Below are 26311 nucleotides of genomic sequence, written 5' to 3' on the forward strand. Positions count from 1 at the left end.
GCCAATGGACTTGTTAAGCAGTTTATGAGTTCGCTAAAGAAAGCAGTGCAACGTGCAACACTTGAGAACCTCAGTTTAAAGTCTGTATTAAATTCTACTTTCTGAGCATATTGTTCGACACCCACTCGACCACAGATGAAAGTTCTGCGACTTTGATGTTCAGGAGAGTGATGGCAACCAAGGTACCTCAATGGACCACAGAAAGAGATAGTAGCGGATAAAGATTCATGCAACGGGTTTGGTTCACAAACCGAAAATGAAAGTTTATGCAGACAAGAAACAACATGCAAAAGTCCTCTTTTTCAGAAAATGTACTTTAATGATTGCTCGACAGTTACGCAAAAGAAAATCTGACCCTTCTTACAATGCTGGACCTTTCCAAGTAGTCTAACAAAGGGCACATGGTGACTGATCACAGCCTTGGGAAGACTATTACCAGAGACTTTTCTTACTTCAGGCCTGTATTTCATTGGTCTTCAACTTGAGAAGGTGACACAAAGACTGATTCTGACAACTCAATGACTTGCTGATTCCTTACCATTTCAAGCAGTTTCCTACTTTGAAGATGAAAGTTTACAGCTTCCAGGAACTGGATCAGGTCGACTGATCAAAGCGCCAAGAAGATTAATTTCAAAGATATACCTGTACAGTGTTTCTATTTGTAGATATTTGTGTATGCCTAGTGATTTTTTTTAATGTCATTTTTCATTTAACAGAGGGGGTAGATGTAGCTTCTTGCATGATTTAGGACAGAACCTTTCTGGCTCCGATGACTCATATCAGCGTGTCCTTAACGCTAGAACAGAATGTAATGTAGAGCTTGGTTTACAACGCTGGGAGCTCACAGGTACAACAGAGGAATAAAGACATGCAATTAAGAAGTCCGTGAGTGGCCGAGAGTTACCAGGCTGCGAAGACGCTACAGGTGTACGCATGCGCAATGCGTTCCGGTGTCGTCAGGATCCAGTGCTCAGAGCCGTTCTTCGCTTCCTAGTTACGGACTGGACTGTACCATTTCCGTGGACAGAAGGGTGTAGTTCTGTGCAGGTTGTGCGCGCGGTGGCATGGAATACTTGGCGGACCCTGGCCAGGTGCAGGGAAAAGGGTCTCGGCGGTGAGCTTTGACACTCCCTGCCTCTCGCGTGCGGTGGCCGCGGCGGGCTGCCATGGCAACGGACAGCCACAGAGACAGGTTCGGAAGAGAGGCGCGCGCAGGTGACTGCCAACCGGAGAGCGCAGGTGAGAAGAGAGAGACGAGGGGAAGCAAAGAGCGAGGCGCGAGCGGGGAAAGAGGCTGGGAAAAGACAACGAGCTAGCCGAGGGAAAGACTGAGAAAAGCGAGACCCGGGCGGGGATTGGGGGCTGGTAAACGGGAGACAGAGAGGGGAGTGTAAGAAGACGCCCACAACAGAGGCCTCGGGGGGAGAGAGGTGAAGAGAGAGAGGAGGGAGGGTGAGGTATGGACGCTGGGGGGTGGGCGGTACGAGAGAAACGTTAATAAAGGGACCGGCCGAGTAGCGAGAGGTGCCCTGAGGAGAGACTGGCTCAATGAAAGAGAGGCGGAGGAGAGACTGACAGGCCAGTTTGAGGGCAGAGAAAGGCTGTGAAGGGGGCACTGGTCGGAGGTGCTAACAGGTGAGAGACGGACTGAGAAGGGGAAGGCTCAGGAGGTGTTGAAGGGAGAGATCATTGCCGTATTAAGGACAGACTGATAGAAGAGTCCGAGAGATGTGAAATAGACAGGATGAGCGAAGAGAGACATTCGCAGTAAGGCACACTGGCAAGAAAGCTGTATACAAGTTTGATAGGAGAGAGAGCCGCCTGTTCGACCAAGACCGGCAGGAGATGCTGGCAAGAGAGAGACTGTCAGAGGAGTCTGAGAGGAGAGAGACGAGTAGAGAGAGGTAATCCGGCACTGACAGGCTGAGTAGAGAGACACTCAGAGGAGAGTGTCTGGCAGAAAAGAGTGGTCCAAGAGTGACTGGCCTAATGCGGAGAGAGTTTGTGAGAAAAGAGGCCAGATGAGCAGAGAGTGATTAGTACGAGAGATTGAAGGTAGAAACAGGTTGAGTATGAAGAGCGAGACTGTGAGAGGAGATAGGATGACAGTAAAGACAGTGGCATGGGATGCTGAGACAAGAAAGGCAGAATGAGCATGGGAGAATGGTAGGAGGATTGCAAGGAGCGATAAGCGAAGAAGAAAGATATATAGAAGAGATGCTGAGAAGAATCAGTAGTGAGCAGCTAGGGCCCTCCAGACATCTAGCTAGGCTAGGACCTCTTCCCACACCTAAGACCACAGCCATAAGAGCAAATGTTTTATACCTTTAGCACATGTAAAAAATTAGCATGCGTCTAAATCTGAAGCCCTCTTCCAGCCTGAGGCCTGAATGTCCCCCTAAGTCCCCTTTTGGGAGGGGTTGGAAGATAAATTCTAGAATCTGTAATCCAGTAGCACTCACAGTGCAGTTTGTAGCTGCTACTTTAAGCAGCTGAAGCTCTGAAGCGCACTCTGTGTTTTAACAACTTATATATTTTGGTAAACGAACCATTTCTTAAAAGACTTCTGATAAGAAAGCAAAGGCATCCTGATGTGAGTATCTCACTTTGTGCATTTCACAATGTCTAAGCCTGGGCTGCAAATCTCCAGGAAAGGTGCAGGACCGGTAATGCCTTTATCAACACAGTGCCAACAGAGTGCTGCACCTTTTCAGCAGATGTCCTCCCTGAACTGGAACACACGCAACCCAAGACTGGTGTCGCCCTCACTGGGACCTGTCTGTTGGGTGTAGCTTGGTTCTAGTGGCACAGTGAGCCCGGCACCCACGTCTGGGCATACTTGTTTTGGGTTGCTTATGTTCTGGTTCTGAGGGGGTCTGTCTTGGGAGTGCAGGCTGGACCGTACCTATTGAATCAGGACTAAGATTGATTTGCATATGGCTGGGTCTAATCTGAGGTGGCATAGTGGACAAAAGAACAATGGGTTGAAATGCTCCCCGGTGGAACGATTGCCAGTGGTCAGACACATTGCAGACATTCATCTTGTCACCTTTTATGTGTTTGATGTTAATTATTTCTGAGCCTGGTACATGTGCTGGTCCCTTTGTTTGTGGAACATCTGGGCTTTATGTAAATATTAACTTCCAGGTATTCTGTGCACAGCGTTATTATTTGTACGACATCTGGAAAATGTACATAATTATGTAAAATGGGCTAAACAAATAGCCATACATGCCTCACACAACTAGCACAGTCCCCCATTGATTTTTTTAATGCAGCACGTATGAAGACCTTATTTTTTCTGAAATGTGCATGCCTCCGTGCACAGGTATCCAGCCACTGCGTTGGCCTCACTATTTCTAAGGACACCTGCTCATTGCTTATGACCACTTCTCCTACACATGGGCCACTGCGAATGACCCCAGCACCTGCACAAGATAAGTAGCTTATGACTACAACACCTGCACATGGCTCGCTTTATATGATGATAACGCCTGCAAAGAACCCACTGCTTTTGACCACTTCACCAGGCTTATTGCGTATGACACACAATAAACACTGTTTAGAACCACAGCAAAAGCCCAGGGCGCACTGCTTTGTACCATATCACTTGCAGAGGACTTACTACTTACTACCACAGGACCAGTGGAGGGATGGATGCTTAGGACCACAGGACCCATTGTTTCTTGCCATACAGTACCCGCATATACTGCTTTTCATGAATTTTCTATCTGCAGTGTATTGACCATATCCTTGCAACATACTTCTCCATCTCTCATTACAGGGCACTGATGGATTATCCAGCAGCTCAGAAGAATCAATCAATTAATGACTTCTAGACATTGAATTTTTGCTACATTGCTGTTGATCAACGAGGATGTGTCTTCGAAAGTTGGCAAGGCTGGTTTGGTGTAGAATGTGGGAAACGTTATAGTTGCGACAATCACATATATTTTATGAGTGCTTCTTGTTTCTTGTCGTTAGTTGCTGTGAGTGTAACAAATTGGTGCCACTGAGGAAGCTTGCAGCTGAGACTTTCCTACATACTTTTACGGTCACTGGATTCACAGGGATGTGCAGTGCCAGCCTTCCTCCTTTGGTCAACCAGCCCCAGTGGCCACGAGTGCTGAGACTGGACAGTGTTCTCCACTCTAGCTCATCTCCCCCACAGCGGGCATTGCTGCCGCCTTGGGACCAGGTGTTACCTGCCAGTGAAGGGGATATCAACAAGAAGATGGGCATTTTGGAGAAGAGATTCCAGTTCCTGCAGCAGCAGCACACTGACACTCTTGGGAAACTGCACCAAGAAATCGAACAGCTAAGAAGAGAGAACAGAGGTGAGTTGTGGAAAGTTTGCTCCAGCCATCTGTTCACACAGTATACATCATAGCACTTATGCCATTCGCATACACATTTATTTATTTGTGGTTTTGTATAGCCCAAACCAGACCCAAATTTGTACACAATGGAATTTTAAACCAGTAAACAAGTTTCAAAGCCATAGAAATTCAGCAGTTATAGCTATACTTATAGTTATACTTATCTAGAGAAGCTAAAACTCGTGCTGGAAAGTAATTTTAGGCAACAGGTGATAGTTTCTTAACATAAAAAGTTGTCCATGAAAAATTGGGGTCTGGACCTTGTAGAGGACCATGTGAAACTAGTCTGGTTGTTACTGTGGATTTCAGTGTGGAGTGGTGAGTTCACAGCTTTGAATAGGTATATTACAAAGGATTGCCTTGGGTGTGCGTATGGTCACAAGATCCCATGGTTAAAGTATATTCAATCTGTCACCCAGTCTGAAGGTCGCCCTGATCTGTTTAGTAAGCCGCAATGCATTAGTGAGAAGGACAGTAAGATATAATTAAGGAGTAATTTATGACTCGTGCGAGAGAAGAAAGGGGAAATAAGGCTTTTGTCAAACCTGTTACTCGTTCCTTGTGCTCTTGAAAATGGTGACTTAGTTTTATTAGGTACATTTGGGACAGATCCCTTTTAACAATGTTCCTGTTGGGTTCAATTTGTGCCCAAATATGTTTTTCTCCGGGCCATTATGACCCCAATGCATCTTGGTGTGTCCCCGTGATGGCTGTTTGCCCCAATCACTGGAGCATTTTGTTCTGTTGTGCAGCTATTATGATTGTTTTCGACACAGGTTCTTGTTGCCAATTTTGAAGGCCAGGGGCTTTCGGCAGTTTCAGCCAGCATTCCTGTTTCTGCAGTTGTTAAACTCTGAGGCTGTGGTGCTGGCCGTTCTCTCTTTCCTGAAGGGTGTATTGGTCTGGAATAAGGTCATGAATTTTTAACGGGTTGGGCACTATTTTAACTTTGAGTAGAATGGATACATGAGTATTTATTTCTTTTTGTAGTTTCTACATTTTTTAACCAGCTGGAATTTTTAATGTGTCTTTTTAAATATGTCTGGTTTTCTTGTGCATTTATTTTCTTTTATGATTATTCTTCTAATCGAATAAAGATGACTTTCATTCATTCATAACATAAGGATAGCTATAAGTATAACTTTAACTGCTGAATTTCTGTGGTTTTGTATGGGTAAACCATCAATGTAACTATAACATCCCTGTAACCTTTGTTTTTTCAGTTATATATATGAAATATGTACAGAATCGGACTATATGAGGTAATGGAATTAGGCAATTGGTGCATTAGGGGTTGTGTACAATAGGAGGGTGGTGAAAAAACTAGGGGTAAAAACGTAAAGGATGCTAAATACATGGAAAATTGAGCAAGCAAGGTTAGGATATAATAATTCAAAAAAGTTTTGGAAGGCACATGAAAATAATCATAGGGAGAAAGCAGGGGAACTTTAGAGCATATAGTTTTGCAGTTGGCATGGAATCTGGCAGATTTGACGAATCTAATAGCCCTCATTTGCTTCAGTATCTATGCAGCCATCCTGTAATACGCAGACATTGCCGCCCGCAAGGGTCTGGATTTACATAAATGCGCTGGTATAGTTTAACAAAAACTCATATAGCAAACCAAGTTCATCCTTCTAATGTGCCAGAATAGGGGCAGTGTCTCAGTGATGATCCAGAGGAAAGCATCATCAGAGGATCCTGGGAGACTCAGTCTTTTTCCAAACACGTTCTGATTGACAAAGTTTGGCACTTAATACAGTCATTAAATCTGTGCTTTTGGAGAATAAGCTTATATTCACGATGTATGAACAAATCTGTTTGCCAGTAGGTTGTTTGGTGCTTCTGTTTGTCTGTAGCTGTGCACTTTTCTAAATACACATGGGCATGAGGAATTTGTGTTGGGCCCTGTAGACTTCCACTTGCTTAGATTTGTTTGTTTCTTGTTGTCCATTATAATTCAGCCAAAGGCAGTTGGTTTTTGTAAACTTAAACAAGACCCCGATTTGGAACAAGTTGCTTGTCCTGTTCCACCTCCTCTGCATACATACCAAATTGTCTAAAACAGCACAATCAGAACGGTACTAGTAACAGGTTTTGCCACAAAAGGCAAACATTACTTGCTATAAAACCAGACAAGGACACAGTGTTAAGCATTGGTGAATTTCTATTAGCCAAGAACCAGTGATTCTGAACTATTTTGTGGGCACCAGGAGCCTGTATGTCTTGCCCTGACAACCTCAATCATTTGTGATGAAATAGTTTGAAATAGTTTGATAAGGATCTTGTGGATTCAGTCTTCTGTGAACCAACCAAACGAAATAGTGGAATAGCATACACAGAAATGTGCCTAGTAAGTAAGTTTTTTTTACCATCAGATCACGCCAAGACAAGAATTTTAAAATGAATGTTATTTAGACCATCACACAAATTACTTTTGTGTCAAATCTTGCCTGAAATGGTGGCTGGCTGTAATGTTTCAGGAATTTGTTTGTCTCTCAGAAGTAGGCCGATGTAGGTTTTACCTTTCCAGTCCGTTTTCAGTATCAAAAATAATTGTAATAATGCCCTGTCCCTTCTACCTTAGAAGTATCTATTCCGTTGCTCCTTATACTTGTAAAAGAGTCAGTTTGTTCACATTTTATTTGGGTTGCTTTATAGAGCATGACTGACACACAGCAACGTTTCCTTCGCTGACAGTGCATTGTAAGACATTGAGTCATAACCCCCTGTTTTTCCTGTCTCTACCGGAGAGGAGAGATTGCTGTGCAGCAGAACAAGAGATGTTTTGGGAGATCAAGGAATCTATTGCTTTCTTGGCTATCCAAGATTCCCTCTAACATGTTTCCCATGTGGTGTTTAAACTAACCCTCGCACACTGCCCTTTAGCAGAACCAGTATAAGCAATGTGTGGCAGCTCTCTCATCCAAGAAAGATGTTTACAAACAGTTATCAAAAAAAATTAATACAATCCAAATTTAATAAGGTTTTGATTATCATGTTGAACAAATATCTAACCGTAATAATACAAATGTAGCTTAATAGTTTAAATACAGCACAATAAAATTATATAACAAAAGAAAAATACAACAACTGAAAATCTTTCCATAGTGTTGCAATTATGTTATGGTGTAATCATTGCGGCTTGATGACACTTTTACAGCCAACACGTGTTTCGTCAAGGGAAATCTCCTTTTGAATTCCCGAACGACTTCTTCAGGGCTCGTATTCAGACCAATCTCCAAAAGTTGATACTAGCCGAACGTTATTAAAGCAACGGGCAATATGATAAAGATCTTTCGTCCTGTATCAGGAAGAGAAAATGTAATTTATATCCGTCTTCTATATAAGGCTCCAAATTCTTTAGAATTGCCGTATCAGCGTACTCAGTACATGGGACAAAATTCGACGCGAGTGCGCGTCTCCTCCCTAAATTGCTTGATAGGGGACCCCGAGCGCCCACTCAACCCCAACCTAACACCCCTTTTGGTTAAGCAACCTTTAGCAGAACCAACTTGTCCCGCCCGGACGCTGCCAAAGCGCGTCCCGTGAGGCGGGAGCGATGTGCTGAATTTAAAGGGCTCCTGCCCTTTCAGGTGCTGCTGCCTCCGCCTCCTCCCAAAAAGCGCCACATGTGGAGTGGTCCTTCTTGTGTGGGGGTCTTTCAAAATTGGGATATGGCCTAAAGATACAGCTGAGTGAGCTAGGCTACTTTTTAAAGGGAAGAAAGCTGCACGTTTCTTGCTCGTACAGAGTACAAGACAGGGATACTCTTTACCTTACTCCTTTTTGCTCTTTCAGTAGGAAAAATTATGGTTCACTGTGTGCTCTGCAGGGAAACGTTATAATAATTGATCTATGACCAATCTGAAACTTAAACCATTTTACTCAAAAACTGAGAAATTTGGAGAAAAGTGTGATCCTTATTTTATAAATGGTGGTCTTGCCCTGATTAAAGTGTATTGGAAAGAAATACTGAGTCATATCAGGAGTTTGATGGGGTTCCCACTAATGAATGACCCAGTAATGATTGTTTTAGGAATTAAACCAAAGCAATGGTAAGGTATGGCTTATTAGTTACTTGCTGCTGGCAGTCAAAGAAGAAAGCACACACAGCTGGAAAAAACAGTCTCCCCCTGAAACTGCCCAATGGTCAAGGAAACTCTGGTCATTGATGGTGATGGAAAAGATTACACAAGGTCTTATACAATAAAGCAAATGACACCCAAAGCCTTTGATGGCTTACATTAAAGGAGGCTCCCCAAGCACTGCACATCATAGGACATTATGTACCCTTAGAATGAACTAGCATCCTGAATGATATAACTAAATATGCCTGATTTTGACACTACGGAATGAACAGGCTATCCACTGGGGAAGACGTAACAAGTAAATCTTAATAATTCTCTTGTAATTTTTTATTTTGCCTGTTCTATGTCTGTGATCTGGAAAGGGGGAGGATTGGTGGTGGGAAACACTAGTTTTGCCACACTAAATACATTTTACACAATTACACTGGTTTATTTCTTTAAAATGAACAAAACCACAAGGCTTGGTAATGGTGATCACATTCTCATCCACAGCTCGGCAGTCTCAGCAGTCTCTCACCCGCTTCCAAGTTCTTCACCACACACATTTGTGGGTCTGTCTGTCTTCCCTCCATGGTCAGACATCCAGTTATTTTCTTGCTCTTGTGATCTTGCTAGGTGGCTTCAGATGAGATATCAAATACAGCATTTTTACGTGCTTTTGTAGATGACCCATAACAATGAGGCTCACAATTTGACTTCACGCTTTAAAGAAAATACATGCACTGAGAAACCCATTAGTGTTTTTTAAAAGTGCAGACTCAAAATACTAGCAGTTCAGTCTAGAGAAACTCATACTGGCAGAGGATAGCATTCTAGCAGCAAATTTCCTCTTTGCTCATATTTGTTTCAGACTATGAGAAAGCAGTACTGCGTTACCTTTTCAAATGGCAAGGTAAGTCGGCAGTGGGGTGGGAGTCGTCAGCAGCGTTGCAAAACCCTGTGCTTCATCGTAATTGATTGGGGACTTCAGACACTGTTCTTGCACCTCCCAAGATCATGGAGTTGATCAGTCCACTTGGCTGGTTTGCCCTCAGTTGCAGATACCTGGTGGATGTAGACAGGCTTTCGTCTTCAGCAGATAAGGTCTTTGGGACTAATGCAGATGGGCACATATTTTAGGCTGTTGCATCCTACAAGCCAATGCAGTGGCTATTCATGGATGGACACCTCCTGTAGCAGGGGTAGCACCAGGCCTTCAGGTTGATGGTGGAAATGCCAGGCAGCACAGTGATGATTTAGAGTAAAATGTCTTATGCAGCTCTGAGCAGGTACAACTCCAGGAGACCAGGCTACTGCCTCACACTTTTAGTCAGTGCCAACTTTGCTGTTTATAGTCACCTATTCTGGCATGCTGGTAGCGAGTTGCTGACTTCAAGTGATGTCCTAATTTCTTTTGGAGACTGGATGTCATGCAGAGACCAGCTCTGGTCACACAGCATACCTTTCAGTACTCTGCAGAGTAGGTCTTAAACTGGCTGAGTGCTCCCTATTAGAATGGCTCTTGCGTTGTCCCTCTGCCTGCAGAACCAGATGTTCTAGTAAAAGTAGGAGTTTGGTGTTGGAGGAAATATGTATGGTTTGGGTGCAAAACTGTCACGTTTGCCCCAGTTTACCTTTGTGGGACTCACCTGCTTGTAGAACTCTGAAAGTGCTCTACACAATGCATACCTGGACAGACGCAGGATATAGGACGTGGTGCGACATAGTGGTTGACTGATGATTATGTACATTTGATGACCTGGTTGAAAGGGGAGGCTTGACCCATGAATCGGTCCTTCTATAGTCAACCATCCGATAGTTCGCCAATACTATGTGGGATCCTGAGAGAGACTTCTCCAGAGTGGCGGGTCCTTTGAAGCTGATGCTGACCACCGAAATGTCAAAACTAGCAATATCATTCATTCATGACACTTTGAATCAAGATCATTCCGACCCCCACCTTCAACCCCTACAGGAATTGTGGTAAACCAAATTATCCACGGAATTTACAGACATTGCCTGGCGGAGAAGCTTTGGGTCCATTTAATTGATCATGCGGAATGCCTGATTTCGTTTCACGCAATTCAGTTATTTACATCATATACATACCTCCCTCAGGACAGGATAGGCAAAATGTATCCAGAAGCGATCACACAATGCCGAAGATGCCTGCAGGAGGTGGCCGACTTCCTTCATATGATATGGATACGCCCAGTGATCACGGATTATTGGCAATCCATGACCTCCTGTATTTCTATCCTAACAAACTCCATTTTGCCCGTGATCTTACCTGTTGCATTCTACATATAGGAGAAGTGATGAAAAAGACAAAGCAGGTAGTGAGTTTTCAGGGTCTGCTGCTTATACTTGCTAAATGTCGTATCGCCATGACATGGAAGGCAACGACCGCCCCATCACTCAAGGCATGGCTGACAGATGTAGTATGATGGACTTCAGCAGAGCTTTCAGTACAGATGGATATATGAGCTACGGATGGGAGGTGTAATCTCATGAAGCAATGGGTTGATTACCTGACTAAGTTGAAAGATATAATAACCCAGATCGAAGGGCAATTAGCTGATCACGTGAGAGAACAAGGAGAGTAAATAATCCCATGCTAACTACTACATAACTCATAGTTATAATAATAGAAGAAGTTGAAGGTGAGGTGGGTGGAAGATGGTAGTGTGAGGCTTGGTTGCATTAGTGTAAACACAGTTGATTTTTTTATTTATTTATTGCTTGTTTATAATACTTCTCTGATTCACTCTCCTGGCAGGCGGTCAAATCATTGACTCACAAAACTGTATACGTCTGCACTCATTGATCACATACGGTCACCTGCTGTGACACCTTTTCATTAATGTACCACATATTTACCTAGAACTAGTTGATAGCCTCTTGATTTTGTGTGCAGTTTATGTAGATGCTGGTCCTACTTTTTCCCTTTATTTTATGTGAAAACAATAAAACACATCACAATAAGTACTGAACTGGAGCTAAGTGGGATGGGTGGATTGGGTCCCACTTTTATACTCATTTTCCAGACAGAAGATATGGATCTGCGGGACAAGTAATCAGGACTGGTTTGGTTTGGTTCTCTTTCTAATGTAATTTCCTGGCTGTTCCTTTGTGCAAGTTGATAACTCTCACAGCTGGTAGCAGTTGTGGAGGAATATCCACAACAAGGGCACAGTGGGGTGTGAGATTTCTGCACCTGCAGCCACGCCCCTTAACCCTACAATCTACCAAATGACAGTACTCAGAAATAACTAATCAGCACCCTCTCATTGAATTTCTAAAAGCAGCCTTGTCTTCATCCTTCCCTATTTCAGTGTCTGGATTTCCACCTTGCAGTTACAAAAACAGACAATACACTTCAACTGTCTGAGCATGCTGTATCTACCCTCCATCTTGTAGGCAGCCATCCAAATAGACTGACCCTTGTGCTCACACTCTCACCAAATGCAAAGTCCTACTACTGCTCATGTAACATAGCTTCCACATGTTTGGGCAGTCGACATGCACACTAAATGTCAGAGGAAGATCTGGGATTCACATACAATATGGGACATTGTATGAGATGGGTCAATAGACCCTGCTCTTTCTTGACACAGAGAAAAAGGTCTGGCTGTACTAAAGGTTCACAAAACTGTATGCTGCCACCACCTCTTTATGTGGCTTTTCCAGAGCACTGAGAGTAATCCTATGCCAGCTGTGAGGATATATTTTGGGTGCTTATCCAGGTCACAGAATAGGTTATTGACCTTGTATTACCAGGGACAGGACCAGTACACTCTGCATACACTAGATTAGTGTGGAGCCAGGAAACCAGTTTCACGTGCAGTGCGACACTCAGGGCAGCAGCGCACAACTATTTACTTACTGTGCAGGGGAAATTCCTGTCCTATCATGATTATTCAAACTCAGAGAATATGGGAAAGAAAGCCAGAAGAAAATGAGAGGGGCACTAATGATGATTTCTGCCAGATAGACTCCTTGGTGCACCACAGAGGATGTATTGTGTCAAAAGTAAAAAAGAGGAAGGGGGCCTTGACCCTTTTTATATGAGAAATTCTAGTACTCCCTGAAATTAATTCAAAAGAGAATTAATGGTAAAAAGCAAATGCAAAACAATGTAATACCATTATGACGCATTATTAGAGGAATTTAATTTCCCTTACAGACTTTTCGTTGTGTGAGGCACCCAAGTTCTTTACCTCATAGCCATTCTTTGTGTCAGTTTATTGTTCTAATACATGTTTTTAAGTTGACTATTTTGTCTCCTTTTCAGCACTATTAGTATGATGTCTGAAGATTTGTCACATTGCGAGTTAGTCATGGGATCTGAGACTATTCCTACTCCTTCCTCTTCACTGGATAGAATCTGGGCCAGGAGTGTATTAAGCAGTCAGTAAGCAACTTCAACAGCAACTCCTAAGAACTGTGATAGGCCCTGGGAGCTGTCTTTAGGAGAACCTCCAGTGGCCTTGTAGGATGATTTGGCTCACAAGGGAAAACCAAACAGGGATGCACAGAAAATGGGCAGGGCGACACAGCTTCACAAATCCATGCAGATGATTTTCATCACAACAGACATCTGAAGTGTGAACCTCTTTTGTTAGACAGTGGAGGTCTTGTAGGATAGACATGTTGGGACCAGATCTCTTGGCACAGTGACAGCTGTAGCAGTAACTGATTTTCTTGATGGTTAGGATGGATTTGAGTGAGCAGTGATGATTGTGTTTCCTCCTAGAGAAAATAAGTTTTGTACCACAGAGAGGAGCATGATTGTGGAAGTGATTGCATTTCTTCTCTTTGCATAGCAGCAGATAGTGTTGGGATTAAGGGCCAGATGTAGCAAAGGTTTAGCGACTCGCAAACGGCGAAAAACGCCGTTTGCGAGTCGCTAAAGCCACTTTGCTATGTTGAAATGAATTTTACGAGTCGGAACCGACTCGCAAAATGCATTTCCGAGTCGCAAATAGGAAGGGGTGTTCCCTTCCTATTTGCGAGTCGCAATGCGATGTAATTCGCGGTCGCAAATGGACTCGCAGTTACCATCCACTTGAAGTGGATGGTAACCCAGTCGCAAAGGGGAAGGGGTCCCCATGGGACCCCTTCCCCTTTGTGTCTGGCATAAAAAATAATTTTTCAGAGCAGGCAGTGGTCCACTTTTCAAAGTGCAGCTCGTTTTCCTTTAAGGAAAACAGGTTGCACTTTGAAAAAAAAAAACTGCTTTATTTAAAAGCAGTCACGGACATGGAGGTCTGCTGTTCCCAGCAGGCCTCCATCCCCGTGAGTGCCCTGAATCGCTATGGGGTCGCAAATTGCGACCCACCTCATTAATATTAATGAGGTGGGTCTTTGCGACCCCATAGCGACTCGCAGACGGTGTCTGAGACACCGTTCTGCATAGCAAATTGCGAGTTGCAATTTGCGAGTCGCAAGGACTCGCAAATTGCAACTCGCAATTTTCCTTCTTGCTATATCTGGCCTTTAGTGGGTTATGTTTCATGATCTGCTTTCAAGGTGAGCACTCTGTTCTCATGTGATGCCGCATCCTGGAAATCTTCAATAGAGTTCTGCTAACGGCTGTATTGACAGTAGATCTTCCAGTTTTTGAACATTTGCAGCTGAATTGGCTCTGCCTTTATCTTGAAAACATTTTGTTAGATATCAATTTAAGGACGTGCAGTGGCGTCAGCTTCTTAATGTCAAGACAGCCTTTGAACCTGGTGTTAGTCCATTTGATTGTGATATAAAGTTGTGTAACATTGCTGCTTTGGTTCACAGCCATGTCATACTTTTTATTTCTTCAAGATTTCACACAGTGATTGAAGAAAGCACTGGTGCTTGAGAGAGCAGAGTCAAAGAAGGGGCAGTTGTCCTAGTGTCCCACACCAATAGATATATTCCTCTTAGGAAAGATCCTTCTCTGGCTCTCTACAGCCCACATCCTTAAGACCAGCGTCATCATAGGAAAGGAAAACTTTAGGCAAGAGTGCTTGTGGCAACTAATGACGAAGTGGGCAACTGATTACACAGGGATACACGTGAACCAGCACGAATACCTGAATATATTCATCTCTGTCAACCCACAGAAACGTGGAATGTCTTTTACCATCAGTTGTGCTGCATTTCATCTCAGATTCATTAACACATTATCTTGTATATAAAAATGTGTGCAGTTGTGCTACGAAGTGACAAAACAAACTTTTGGGAGTGATCCTGCTTGAATTGCTCATCTAATTGTCACCAGGTTTTCTATACACAAAAACTATACAAATGCGCTTTTTATGTGTGTTAAATACAAAGATTAGCCTTTTTCCCAGGATTTCAGTTTTTGCAGTAAAGCAACGGATTACCTAAAAGAGAAAGTTATATGTACAGGATGAGAAACTGTATTTTCTTCATAAGTTGTTCAAGTGAGAAAGCAATGATTAGAACCTATTTTACTGGTTCAACAGCAAGAAATCTGTGCATGGCACTTATTCTCTCTACTTTACAGGACAATTACGATTCAATTTTGAGAAAAAAATAGCTTAGTTGAGTTATGCTGTCAAACGTTTGCAGTGAGTGAGTCATCTATGATCTCTGTAGCATAACAAATGTAAAGATTGTTACTGCTTATGGGAGAATGGATGCGACCAGAGTAATGTCTCTAAAAACAGCCAGTGTACATAGCTTTGGCTCAGAAGGGTTATCCATGCATAATAAATTCAACCCACTGATGGCCTGACCGCAAACACTCATGGTGCAGGTTCCAGTTCTGCGTTTGTGCATTCCAGAGTTTCACATGTGGATTGTAACTTCTGACAGGGGTGGTGAGTTCTGTCACCTGACATCCAGGATAAATTGTTTAAGGTCTAAGACATCAAGTTTTCGTGCTTACTTTGTCCACTGGGCAAGCAGGTCCAACTCTCTACCACCCAAACACTTTAGCTACCAGTTTATAGTACCACAGTATGAATCTGTGCAAGAGTACTTTCTGTCTCCAAAGGCAAGGTCTGAATCTATATAAGTTTTTCAAACTTACATATATGATTCATTAATAGGCAAACCTTTACTATTAAAGTGAATTCTCTAGAGAGATGAAGTGAGCCTAGCTTGCATCACTGACAGTGGTTCCTGTATAAAAACATGTACGCAGGCTATTTATAAATAATGCTCGTAGAATGTTCCATGATTACATACAAACACTCAAAATTGGTGATAAATGTTCACAAAACAGTGCAAACAGAAGGTTTAGTTTTGATAAACTAATATGCAGTTTTACATACCGTTGTGAAGGCATCATTTAGTGAAACATGTTTGATGCATACCTGTTGTTAAAAAAATAATAATTGAGAACCAGTGTAAAACCGTTATGGACAACATGAAAATAAATTAGGGGTAGATTCCTAAACAAAGTCACAAAAGTGCACCCTCAAGAATGTCTTTGTATTGACACATATTTACAATTTTCAAGAATTCAGTAGTTCACAGAAGTAGGCCTGGAAATCATAGTAGCAAAAATATTTGAGTACCCCTTTCATATGAGCACACATATATGTGTATAATTTTGCTCATGCAAAAATCTGTTCAGTGATTAAAGATTCACTTTCCCTCTTTCCCTAACTCCCCTTGTTTACTACCCCCTCCCCCTCTCTTCCCTCTCCTCACCCCAGTAAAATGTTTTACTCCTACCTTTGCCAGAAGTAAATTTCTAACCTTTGTTAAGTCTTTGGGTGTGCACAGACTCAGTTTATTCCCACTTTGGTACCATTGCCACCCACCTACTTCCAGGCCGAATGTAGATCTGCAGAGGTTGACAGAATGAGAGACTTGGTTCAATCCAAACCCTGACATAATAATCAGACAGGCTATTGTCAGTGCTCTGATATAATGAGAATGATGCCATTATCCATTATCTTACTGCCTGACTCCAGAAGAGGAAAATAGACATATTTCCAGGCCAAGCAGATTTCTGAAGCATAAACCAAATAAGGTACATAAAAATAGGTGAACTGTTGTCACAGATATTCTGTAGTTTTTGGCACAGGAGCTGCACTGCGGCTTCAGTTTCTGATTTTGAGGACCTGGATAGTGAATTGGGCAACAGCTCTATATCTGTCAAGGTTTTCCTGGCCGGCCATAAGCTTGTGGCACTGGTTCCCTCGTCTCAGCTATTAGTATGAGGAACATAGACGGAGACAAAGGAAGTGGAGCAGGGTCCCAATCCGCTCAAGAAGTTACTATTCCCGTGTCTGTCAAGTCAAGCAATCTTCATTCAGCACAATAATAGTGGTCATAAAAGTACATGGAAAACAATATTCAATAAATAGTAAAACATAAAAAACGATATACAGTATACATAAGTTAAAAATAGCGCAGAAAAAAATTCCCGACCTCATGACTATTCAAATATAATACATTTCCTGAGTCAGATCGCACCCCATATATAGAGTGCAGAGCTAAAGCATACAGAGGGATTCCCAAGTGCACATACATATCATGAGCAGCATTATGATCCCTAATATTCTCTGCAAGGAAAATTGTTTTTAATTAATATTTCTTTAGGCCATCGTCAAAACTGCAGAATAAGATAAAGTGCTATGTGCTTTGCTTTGAAATGCAGTCACATGGACAAGAGGTCATAACTGTAGGCCGATGCTTCATTACAGGGAAGGCAACTAAAAAGTATGTTGCGTCCAGTCGCAACCTAGTTAGAACAAAATCAGGCTGGGTATTAGCCACCCAAGACAGGTATGGTTGATATCCCTCCTGAGAAATTATTGAAACGTAAGAAACAACCAGAGTTTTCTTTGATTCCTCAAGGGCTCTTTTTCCTGTCTAGTGCTTAAGAATGAAGTCTTAATTTCACTCTTGGCAAGGACTAGCATACTATATGTGGGTCACACGATACGGGCATGTTAGACAGCAGTTTAAAAGTTTTGTCTATATAGGTGAGTAAGGGTATTTTAAAAACATAACTTATGTTAGGCAATCTAAAATAATTGATTTGGAGAAACATGTTTCAGCTTTTGCCCAGATAGAATGCCAGAGTAATAAAGGGTTCAGCAGGAGTGAGTCTTCCAGGTAGCTTAGCCCAGTCTCCTTTAGCCCAGCCTCCTTAGGAACAATAAAAGATGGTACGGAGGCTGAAATGCACAACAACCTCTTAAGAAATGCGTTCTCAGCCTGAAGGGGACTTCTGGATGTATAGCCCCACCGGCCAACACCAAAGTTGGCAGTCAACAATGCTCTTTCCTTATATATGGTAGTCATTTCCTTGACTGGTTGGCTGCTAAGTTTGTGGAAAACCTAAAGACTACTTCACAGACTGAGCTCATTTTCGAAAGGGCATTTTAAAATCTGTTGAGACCATGTGCCATTGTTGGAGAACAAGGTTCCCAAGTAGCAGAATTAATTCACCCTCTGAATTGGGCAACTCCCAATATAAAGACCCTATACTTTTGCATTTTTTTCCACAGCCCATTGTAATGTTTTTGATTTAACAATTTTCATTTTCCTGTCCACCATAAAATCCCCAAATGATTTAATCAACATCATCTACGCCGATGACACCCAGCTGATCCTCTCCCTCACCAACGACCCAGCCACCGCCAGAACCAACCTCCACGAAGGGATGAAAGACGTGGCCGAGTGGATGATGAACAGCTGCCTGAAACTGAACTCAGACAAGACGGAAGTCCTCATCCTCGGACCATCTCCCTCTGCTTGGGACGACTCATGGTGGCCCCCCGCCCTGGGCAGCGCGCCCAAACCAACAGACCACGCACGCAACCTGGGCTTCATCCTGGACTCCTCCCTTTCGATGACCAGACAAGTCAACGCCGTCTCATCATCATGCTTCAACATCCTACGCATGCTCCGAAAGATCTTCCGATGGATCCCCACCGAAACCAGGAAAACAGTCACCCAGGCACTGGTCACCAGCCGTTTGGACTACGGTAACACCCTCTACACCGGAACCACAGTCAAACTACAGAAAAGACTCCAACGCATCCAGAACGCCTCCGCACGACTCATCCTGGACATCCCCCGTCACAGCCACATCTCCGGACACCTGAAAGACCTGCACTGGCTCCCCGTCAGCAAGAGAATCACGTTCCGACTCCTCACCCACGCACACAAAGCCCTCCACAACCTGGGCCCCAGGTACCTCAACAACCGCCTGACCTTCTACACTCCCACCCGCCAGCTACGTTCTTCCAGCCACGCCCTCGCCGCTGTTCCACGCATTCGAAGAGCCACCATGCGAGGAAGATCCTTCTCCTACCTGGCAGCCAAGACATGGAACTCCCTCCCCATCCACCTCCGTCTTACCCAAGATCACCTCTCCTTCAGGAAGCATCTCAAGACCTGGCTATTCGAGCAGTAGTGGTGCCCCCTTCCCCTAGCGCCTTGAGACCCTCCGGGTGAGTAGCGCGCTTTACAAATAGACTGATTGATTGATTGATTGAATCAGTCTCTGTTGACCGACGTGAATCCTTGACAGCAACACAGCATCATTGGCGTACAACAGCACAGGAACCGGGCGTCCGGCGACAGTAGGCTCATTGGCCTGTAGCGCCTGAAGGACACCATCAACCCCAAACGAAAACAGAAAAGGTGCCGAAACACAACCCTGTATTATTCCCCTCTTAAATTTAAATGGAGCTCATTCCCCATTATGACTATACCGGACCTTGGCAGACAAGTTCTTGTACTGCCATGATAAGAAGGAGACTATATTCTCCGGGGGCACCAAGAGAAAACAGGCGAGACCAAAGAATCGAGTGATCTACCAAATCAAAAGCGCTGCTAAGATCAGCAAAACATAGATAAAGAGACTTTGGCGTAGCTTTTATGTATTTCCCGATGAGCAGGTAAAGATTCACACACTGCTCTACTGTCTGCAGCCCCCTCCGAACCCATACTATGCCTCTGACAGGATAGAGGTATCCACTGCCCACTCGTCTAGTTTCTGTAGAAGAACCTTACCCATCAATTTAGCTGAAGAGTCCAGGAGGGAGATGGGCCAGTAACATTTCGAGTCAGGTTTATCCCCCTTCTTCAAAATAGGCACTATGATAGATTCTGCCCAATTCTTACCCTCAACAGCCAAATTGAACACCCGGGTCAAAATGGGTCCCCATAATTCTCCCATTGCTTTAAACACATAAACTGGAACTCCACCAGGGCTGGGTGCCTTTCCCCCTGGTATTATTTTCTAGATAAAGGAGAACCTCATCGAAAGTAATATCCAAAGGACTACAGCGTAAGTGGTTCACACTCTCACCCACTACCGGAGGAGCGTTCTCCTTAATAGAATCAAAAATACTGATTTGATTAATTTTTATCATTTATGTTTAGTATTTCTTGCCGCACAGACAAGCTCCAGGAAGCAGCAAAACATTTTATAGAGAAGATATTTAGTCCAGGTTCATTTTGGACATGACGTGGTTTATGTAGAGCCTTGTAATATGTAGGGTGTGACTAAGACAGAATACAGAAACATGGAGGTAATGAAGAGAGAGGATGGAAACATGTACTTGAGTGATAAATAATTGACTTTTGGCATTTACGTTGCGCTCCATACCCAAGGGACCCTTGTAGAGGGTACTACCGCAGTGCTGTAATAAGTGTTTTTAAATTCATTTTGAAGGTGGAGAAATAGTGCAGGTACCTTACCTTTTGAGAGGCAAAGTTCTCAAATGTTTTCCCAGTGCTGTAAACTGTCTAGCTCCTTTGGATTTTAGTTTAACCCAGTAGGTGCTGAGCAGCCTTTTATCTTGACGTCTTAGTTCTCTGATGTGATAAAGGAAAATCTACTTGTACATAATTTGCCTTGCAATGTCATTGACACATTTAAACATTCAGGCACCTAATTTATCCAGATTCTGCCCTTACCAGGAAGCCGGTAGAAAGATCTTGGATCAGTATCAAACAGCACACTGCACAACTTAATGCATACTTTGCCAGTATTTATGCTGCATACTCACACGCACAGCAGCATTTTTTTGGTTTAAATGCTAAAGCTACAATCGGAACACAGGTCTCCAATTTCCAAATTTAGCATCATAGCCACCAGACTACACCAATGCCAGACCACTGTGATAGAAGTCAGTTTTACTTGGTTAAGCTAAGTCTTTAAAATAGGTTACAATTTTTAGGTCATGGGATGCTCATTATATAGTTTTAGGAACCTGTGGATCTGTGGTAGCTTTGCACTGCCCGACTGGTTTCAGTGCACAGTGTTTATTCAGAATTCAACTGACTTAACTTATGTTCAAAGGGATAAAAACTCAACATCACATCTTGAATGGATATTGGGACAGGAATGCCCCTTCATTGGTAAATGGGTGTGTAGCACTGCCCTGAGTGCCTACCTGCATATGAAACTGGAATCCTGACTTTTATTTTGGCCCTGCTATCACGCTGATCTAGCATGTGTGCAGAGGATTGGTCCTGTCCATGGAAATGCAAGATCCAGGACCTGTCCTGTTACCTGAAGGAATTCACCAAGTGTGTTCTCATAGAAATAGTGGGCTACTGACGTTTTGGGTTTATCACTTTAAGTAGTGGTGGCAGCATACAGTGTTTTGTTATTTGTAGTTTGAACAGAGCCTGTTCTATGTCAGTGAGAACTTGGTCTACTGACCCCTCTTTTGTAACATTGCGCTGTTGTGTGAAGCCCAGAGCCATGTGCTGACATTCCGTTTGCTTGTCGGTACATATACGGTGAGCATGTGATACCGAATAGGAAACATGTATGTGTGAGTTTGAGTGCTGCATCCAGTAGGGTCCATTTTGGATGCCCTGGGTTTGGCATGGCACAAAATGGAGGATAAGGATATGTTCCCCAGACAGAAGAAGTGTATTTCTTGTACTCGTGTGGCTGTAGGGCTGAGATCTAGACACTAAAGTAAGGAGGCTGGAGACAGAGCTACCTTTAGAAATTCCACAAAGATTTGATTAGTAAGGGGCTGCTGATTAGTTCTTCCAGAGCACTGCCATTTGGTTGGTGGTAGGGGTGAAGGGTAAGACTTCAGTTTATTTAAGTCAGGGTGGGAAAGTGTCAAGATAACACCTGCCCTTTTGTCTGTCCCTTATTCCTGCTTCAAAAGGCTGACGACAGGCAGATGCAGACAGCTCACACTTCACTTTGCATATTTTTGGGTACTCTTTGCCTGGAGCCAAACCCATTGCTACCTGCTTTGGGAGGCATTACTTTACACTAAGACTGTGTCTAACATTTGAGAATGACCATCCAAAATAGCTCTGAAGCATGACCGTGGACCCATATGTCCTGTCTGGAAAATGTGTATAAAAGTGGGATCCAAATGACCCCACTTGGTTCCAGTCCAAGTTCCCCATGACCAAGGAAGGGAGGATTCTGTAGAGTACTTGAGGGACTGCTGTGTGGTGAGGGCTTGTGTCTGCCTGACAGCCAGTCTCCCAGAGTGGGACATCACCAGAAGTCTGCACTTTCTACTGGAGGAGCTGAGGACTTCTCTAGTGCCTCCAAGCCTGCCTGCCTGCAGTAAGAGTTACTCTGACTGGCCATGATGGAGGACAGACTGTTAAGGAGGAGAAGCCCAAGGTGTTTCTCAGTGTGAGGAACATCCAGAGACAGCAGGCTACCTGAGAAGGCACAGCCAGGAGTGAGCCGTGCTGTTAGTGTCCGTCTTTCTCCGTGATTCCTGTTGAAAACTGTGCCTTATAGATTGATCAAATTCAACAACAAATATGTCTACCTGGCTCACACTGCAGGCTGTGGCTTTGTCCCACGCTGCTGATAGAGAAAGAAGTCACATCTCTGCTGAGGTAGAGCTGGTCAGCCTTGGAAGGCTACAGCTGCCAGGAACTCATCTTCTCTGACCAGTCGGCCTGGTGAAGATGGTAGGTCCAGTCGGCCAGTGGATGGCCAGAACTGCTGAAGGCTGTTGTGCATACCAAAGACACAGGCTGCACCTGACATTCTGCCATTCTCCTTTACTATTCCCCTTCCACCATATGACCACTGCAGAAACAATAAGTAGGAAACAAGGGCCTCCGTGCACCTACGATGGGAACAGAGAGACAGTAACATACACCAAACTCTTGAGCATGACTTGAGAATTTTTGTTCCCATATCACTAAATGGGGGGTTTGGGGTGTGGGGCAGCATAAACTAATCGTCACCTGTGTCTAATTCAAGTCTCTACCTGGGGACTATAATTGATATGGGGGTTGTAGTGTGCACAGATGATCGTAACTCTGGGTACCACCCAGTAATAGCTATCAAATACCATTGTGTAGTATTTAGTTCTTTGTGATTAAAACTACTTTCTTTTACATAACGTGAAGCACTGGGCTTGACAATGTGTTATTGTGTCTGTTGGTTCCATATTGAGTTGTCAATTTTTGCCCCTGACACTACCATCCTGAGAAGCCTTTGACTGGTCCCTCTTGCTACCATGAGAGTCCAGTACAGAAAGGGTTGTACTTGGTCAAGTTTTCAGAACCATTGTAGGACTGACCCAGGACATCAATAGCTAACGACCTCACCCACCATTGTTGAGCCTAGTAGACCCTCTCTGCCTTGTATCTCCCTGCACAGGGTCTGACAATGGATAAAAGTAGAGCAGGAGGGAGCTGATACCAGCAGTTGGTTTGAACTTTCCTTCTAATGGGAAGGTAAGTATGGTTAAAGAGGAGGAATTGGGACTTTACAGTACATCATCTTTGCATCACAATGAAATCCAGTAGCAGTTAGACATGCTTTCATTTTTCTTTCCAAGTGGGCACAGTCAGGTAACCCAGATAAAAGAGTGGGTTGGCAAAAGGGTCTATTAATCCAGGCCTAGAGGCATGGGAAAGGAAAACCTTGCAATATGTAACATTACCTTTTGGTCAGTACTTTAGATAGTGTGTGCTGTCACTGTGGGGGAGTCTTCCAGGCATCATGTGCCCCCTGATTCAACATATAATCTTGAGGGGAAGTTATAGACATTTTGATGATGTTACCCTCTTCATAACCTACACTGGGCTCAGAAAACTTCCGACATGTTTTAGATCTCTAGTAAAGTGGTGTCCATTGTTGGTGCAAAGGTGCCCGATGCTTGCATTCTTTGTGCTGGCATGGATGTGCTGTTGTGTATCAACACTGAACATCCTTGCTCTTGTATGTTTGACTCACCTGTCTGATTTTGTTCTTGGCTAGACCGTGCATTTGTTTGCACTGACTTCCATGGTTCACTAGTAATTTTGGAGACAACTGGTATACTATAGTATTTTCTTTTTGTGCCCCATCTATGTTTTTATGTGTCTATAATACAGGACTTCTGCCCCTTGGACTGCAGCACACTTCTCAAAGTTCTACTTGTGTTCTTTTCCTCTTTACGCTCAACCCCTCCCTGGTTGTTGCTTCTCCTGTTTGTAATGGTTCTTACGACTTCCTAGAATTCACAACAGCTACAGGAAAAATATTTGTTTCGGGGTGTTAGAATGGTAGACTGTTTAGTAAGGTACAGGCGAGGAAGGGACCTTTTCTTGCTGAATGGAGGTTTACTTTTCAAATGGTATTGGACCTTCATTAGTATTTATCATTTTTCCCAGAGATTGCACCTAAGTACGTTATGGCCTGGTTGGCCTTTTAGTCCTGCTACTGCAAAATGTACTGTAACAGTACAAGAGAGCTATAGGGCATGTTGCCTGTGGATTCACCTTAACACTAACTACAAGGTAAAAATGGTATATTGCATAAAATATCCTTGCAGTGCACCTTAAAGAAAGGATGGCATGGAGATTCCTTTTATAACAAAAATAAGAAAGAAATAAGATGCATTGGCATGTAGAAGTGGGAGGTATTACCAACAAATAGAAGGTTCCTCGTTGCGTCCACGTCCTAGAGATGCTTGGGGAACAAATCCATATTTACCAACCTTTTATATGAGATTCTGTGGTAAGCAGTACTGGTCAGTGAATCTCCTATAGCAGACGTTCATTAGTGATATGAAAACATTTAAAAATAAACTTTCTAGACAAGACCGAAAGCTAACCAGAAGTAGCTCAATGTCCTAGCTCTCAAGCAACTTATGAACAGTCTTGAAAAAGCATAACTTTTCCATGGTTCTTTAACTTGTATCTTTGTAACTAAACACTGAAATGTTTCTGTGTACAAACCACTAACTGTTGTATCAACTTGTGGGTGTAGTGATCAGCAAATTTTGATCCCAAAACAAGCAGTAAGTGAATTAATCACAAGAAAATAATGTTTGTTCCAACTCAGTGAAAGGGTGTCTAGTGCAGCATGTATAGTTACTTCCACAACAGAGAAATAACAGTTGTTAAATATAGATCAGAAGAATTTGCACCTCACCTCAATCTTACCTCTTTCTAACCTCAAATCATCTCAACCTTGCTATCAATCTGATCTCAACCTTACGCACTTATCCTACTCTCCACTAAACCTTACACCTCCATCCACCTTAGCTGAATATTGCTCCACTCCAACCCATCACCTTCACTCTCAAGGTCACTTTAACTTCCAGATGAGATACCCAGGTGTAGACACTTCAGCCCAGATGGAATCACCAGAAAAAATAACCAGAAGTAGCCTCCTGAACTGGGCAAAATTCAAAAGCTTGCAGCTTCGGAACTAGACAGTGTAATGCAGAACTCCTCTCTAAAACTGAACACATCACTCCAAAAGAGAACACAACACTTCAGTGGTTGCCTCTCACTGTGGCAGTATACTCCTAGTAATGCATAAAGAACTGTAATCAGTACACCAGTTAGGGCTTCAAGTACTTGATCCAATACAGCAAATAAACTCTCCAGAAAAATGCAACACTCAAAAGGGGGATTCCAGACATTGACACAATATACCAAACTTGGAATATAAAGGAAGTACAGTTTCTCCAGATGAGGCTTTGAGAACTAGCAGAATAGTCCTAATGCATTCTTCAGAAATGGACAGTCTATCTATACTAGTACAATTTATCATGACCTCCTTTTCTGCTGCTTTTAGTATCCCTCTCAGCACCCAACATTTCTTTTTCTTCACTATTTTTAGGTGCTCCATTATGAGAAGACAAAGATGACTAAGTACAAGGAATGGGTGTTGCTTCTGCCTGTGCTGCATCTGATCAGTGTTTGCGAAGTGACACGCAACATTGCTGCACATGTCCTCTGTATGAGAAGTGCATACTGGATACTGGTGCTACTGCATGTGCTCTACCTTGTTCTGTGTGTTTCGAAAGGTTGTAGTATCTTCTTCGCTGGGCAAGTGCCCTGGATAAGTGATTGTCAGCTAACTGGTCCCATTGTTGAGTACTTTCATCAGCAAATCTCTTTCTTAAGGAGTTGGCATAAACTTGCTGGGGCATGCATGAGCGACTCCACTCCTTAAAAACACTCAAGCTTCTCTCCTCAGTGATGTTTTAAAATATAAGTCAATGTCTCCAACTCGAAGAAAGGGACCCTATAGGAACCCTGTAGCACAACAGTGCCTCTTAGTTTCGTATTTGGTCAGACTCCAAAAATGATCAATAGATGTCCATATGATCTATTTTTTTAATCTTTAGAAGCAGGACCACATTTAGTCCGCCATTAAAATTCTGTGCTTGTTGACTATTGGAGTGATGATGCAGTTTAAAATCCTTTGCATCACTATCAGCAAGCCCTTCGAGAAAGGATGATTACAGCTTTGAAAACAAGTTTGCATGTTTTCAAGCCCAAATGTTGAGATGGAGCTTTTTACACTGGCATGCTTTCCACGGTTTGTGTCCCTTCTGGGATTTGTTTCATCATGGACCATTACTTCCAGAGCTCCCAGCCACTCTGCTCTCCTGGAAGACTGATCTAGGCTTGTTTGTGTTTCTTGCCCTA

At 43.2% G+C, this 26311-nt stretch overlaps 1 protein-coding gene across 4 annotated transcripts in view; it reads left to right on the forward strand.

Annotated features, from left to right (window-relative positions):
• The first annotated feature begins 934 nt into the window (after positions 1-934).
• Positions 935-26311, forward strand: part of CCDC74B (coiled-coil domain containing 74B) — a 185249-nt gene continuing 159872 nt past the window's right edge. Inside the window, exons 1-2 of one of the 4 annotated variants that reach the window (XM_069215139.1) lie at positions 935-1239; positions 3785-4337. In XM_069215139.1, coding sequence (XP_069071240.1) covers positions 4073-4337 — 265 coding nt within the window. In that variant the 5' untranslated portion in view covers positions 935-1239; positions 3785-4072. Of the gene's footprint in view, positions 1240-1491; positions 1636-1717; positions 1905-3784; positions 4338-26311 lie in introns of those variants that run through there. The other 3 variants (XM_069215142.1, XM_069215140.1, XM_069215141.1) reach the window with 3 other exon arrangements.

The sequence above is a fragment of the Pleurodeles waltl genome, chromosome 11 (assembly GCF_031143425.1).
Source record: "Pleurodeles waltl isolate 20211129_DDA chromosome 11, aPleWal1.hap1.20221129, whole genome shotgun sequence".
Lineage (NCBI taxonomy): Eukaryota > Metazoa > Chordata > Amphibia > Caudata > Salamandridae > Pleurodeles > Pleurodeles waltl.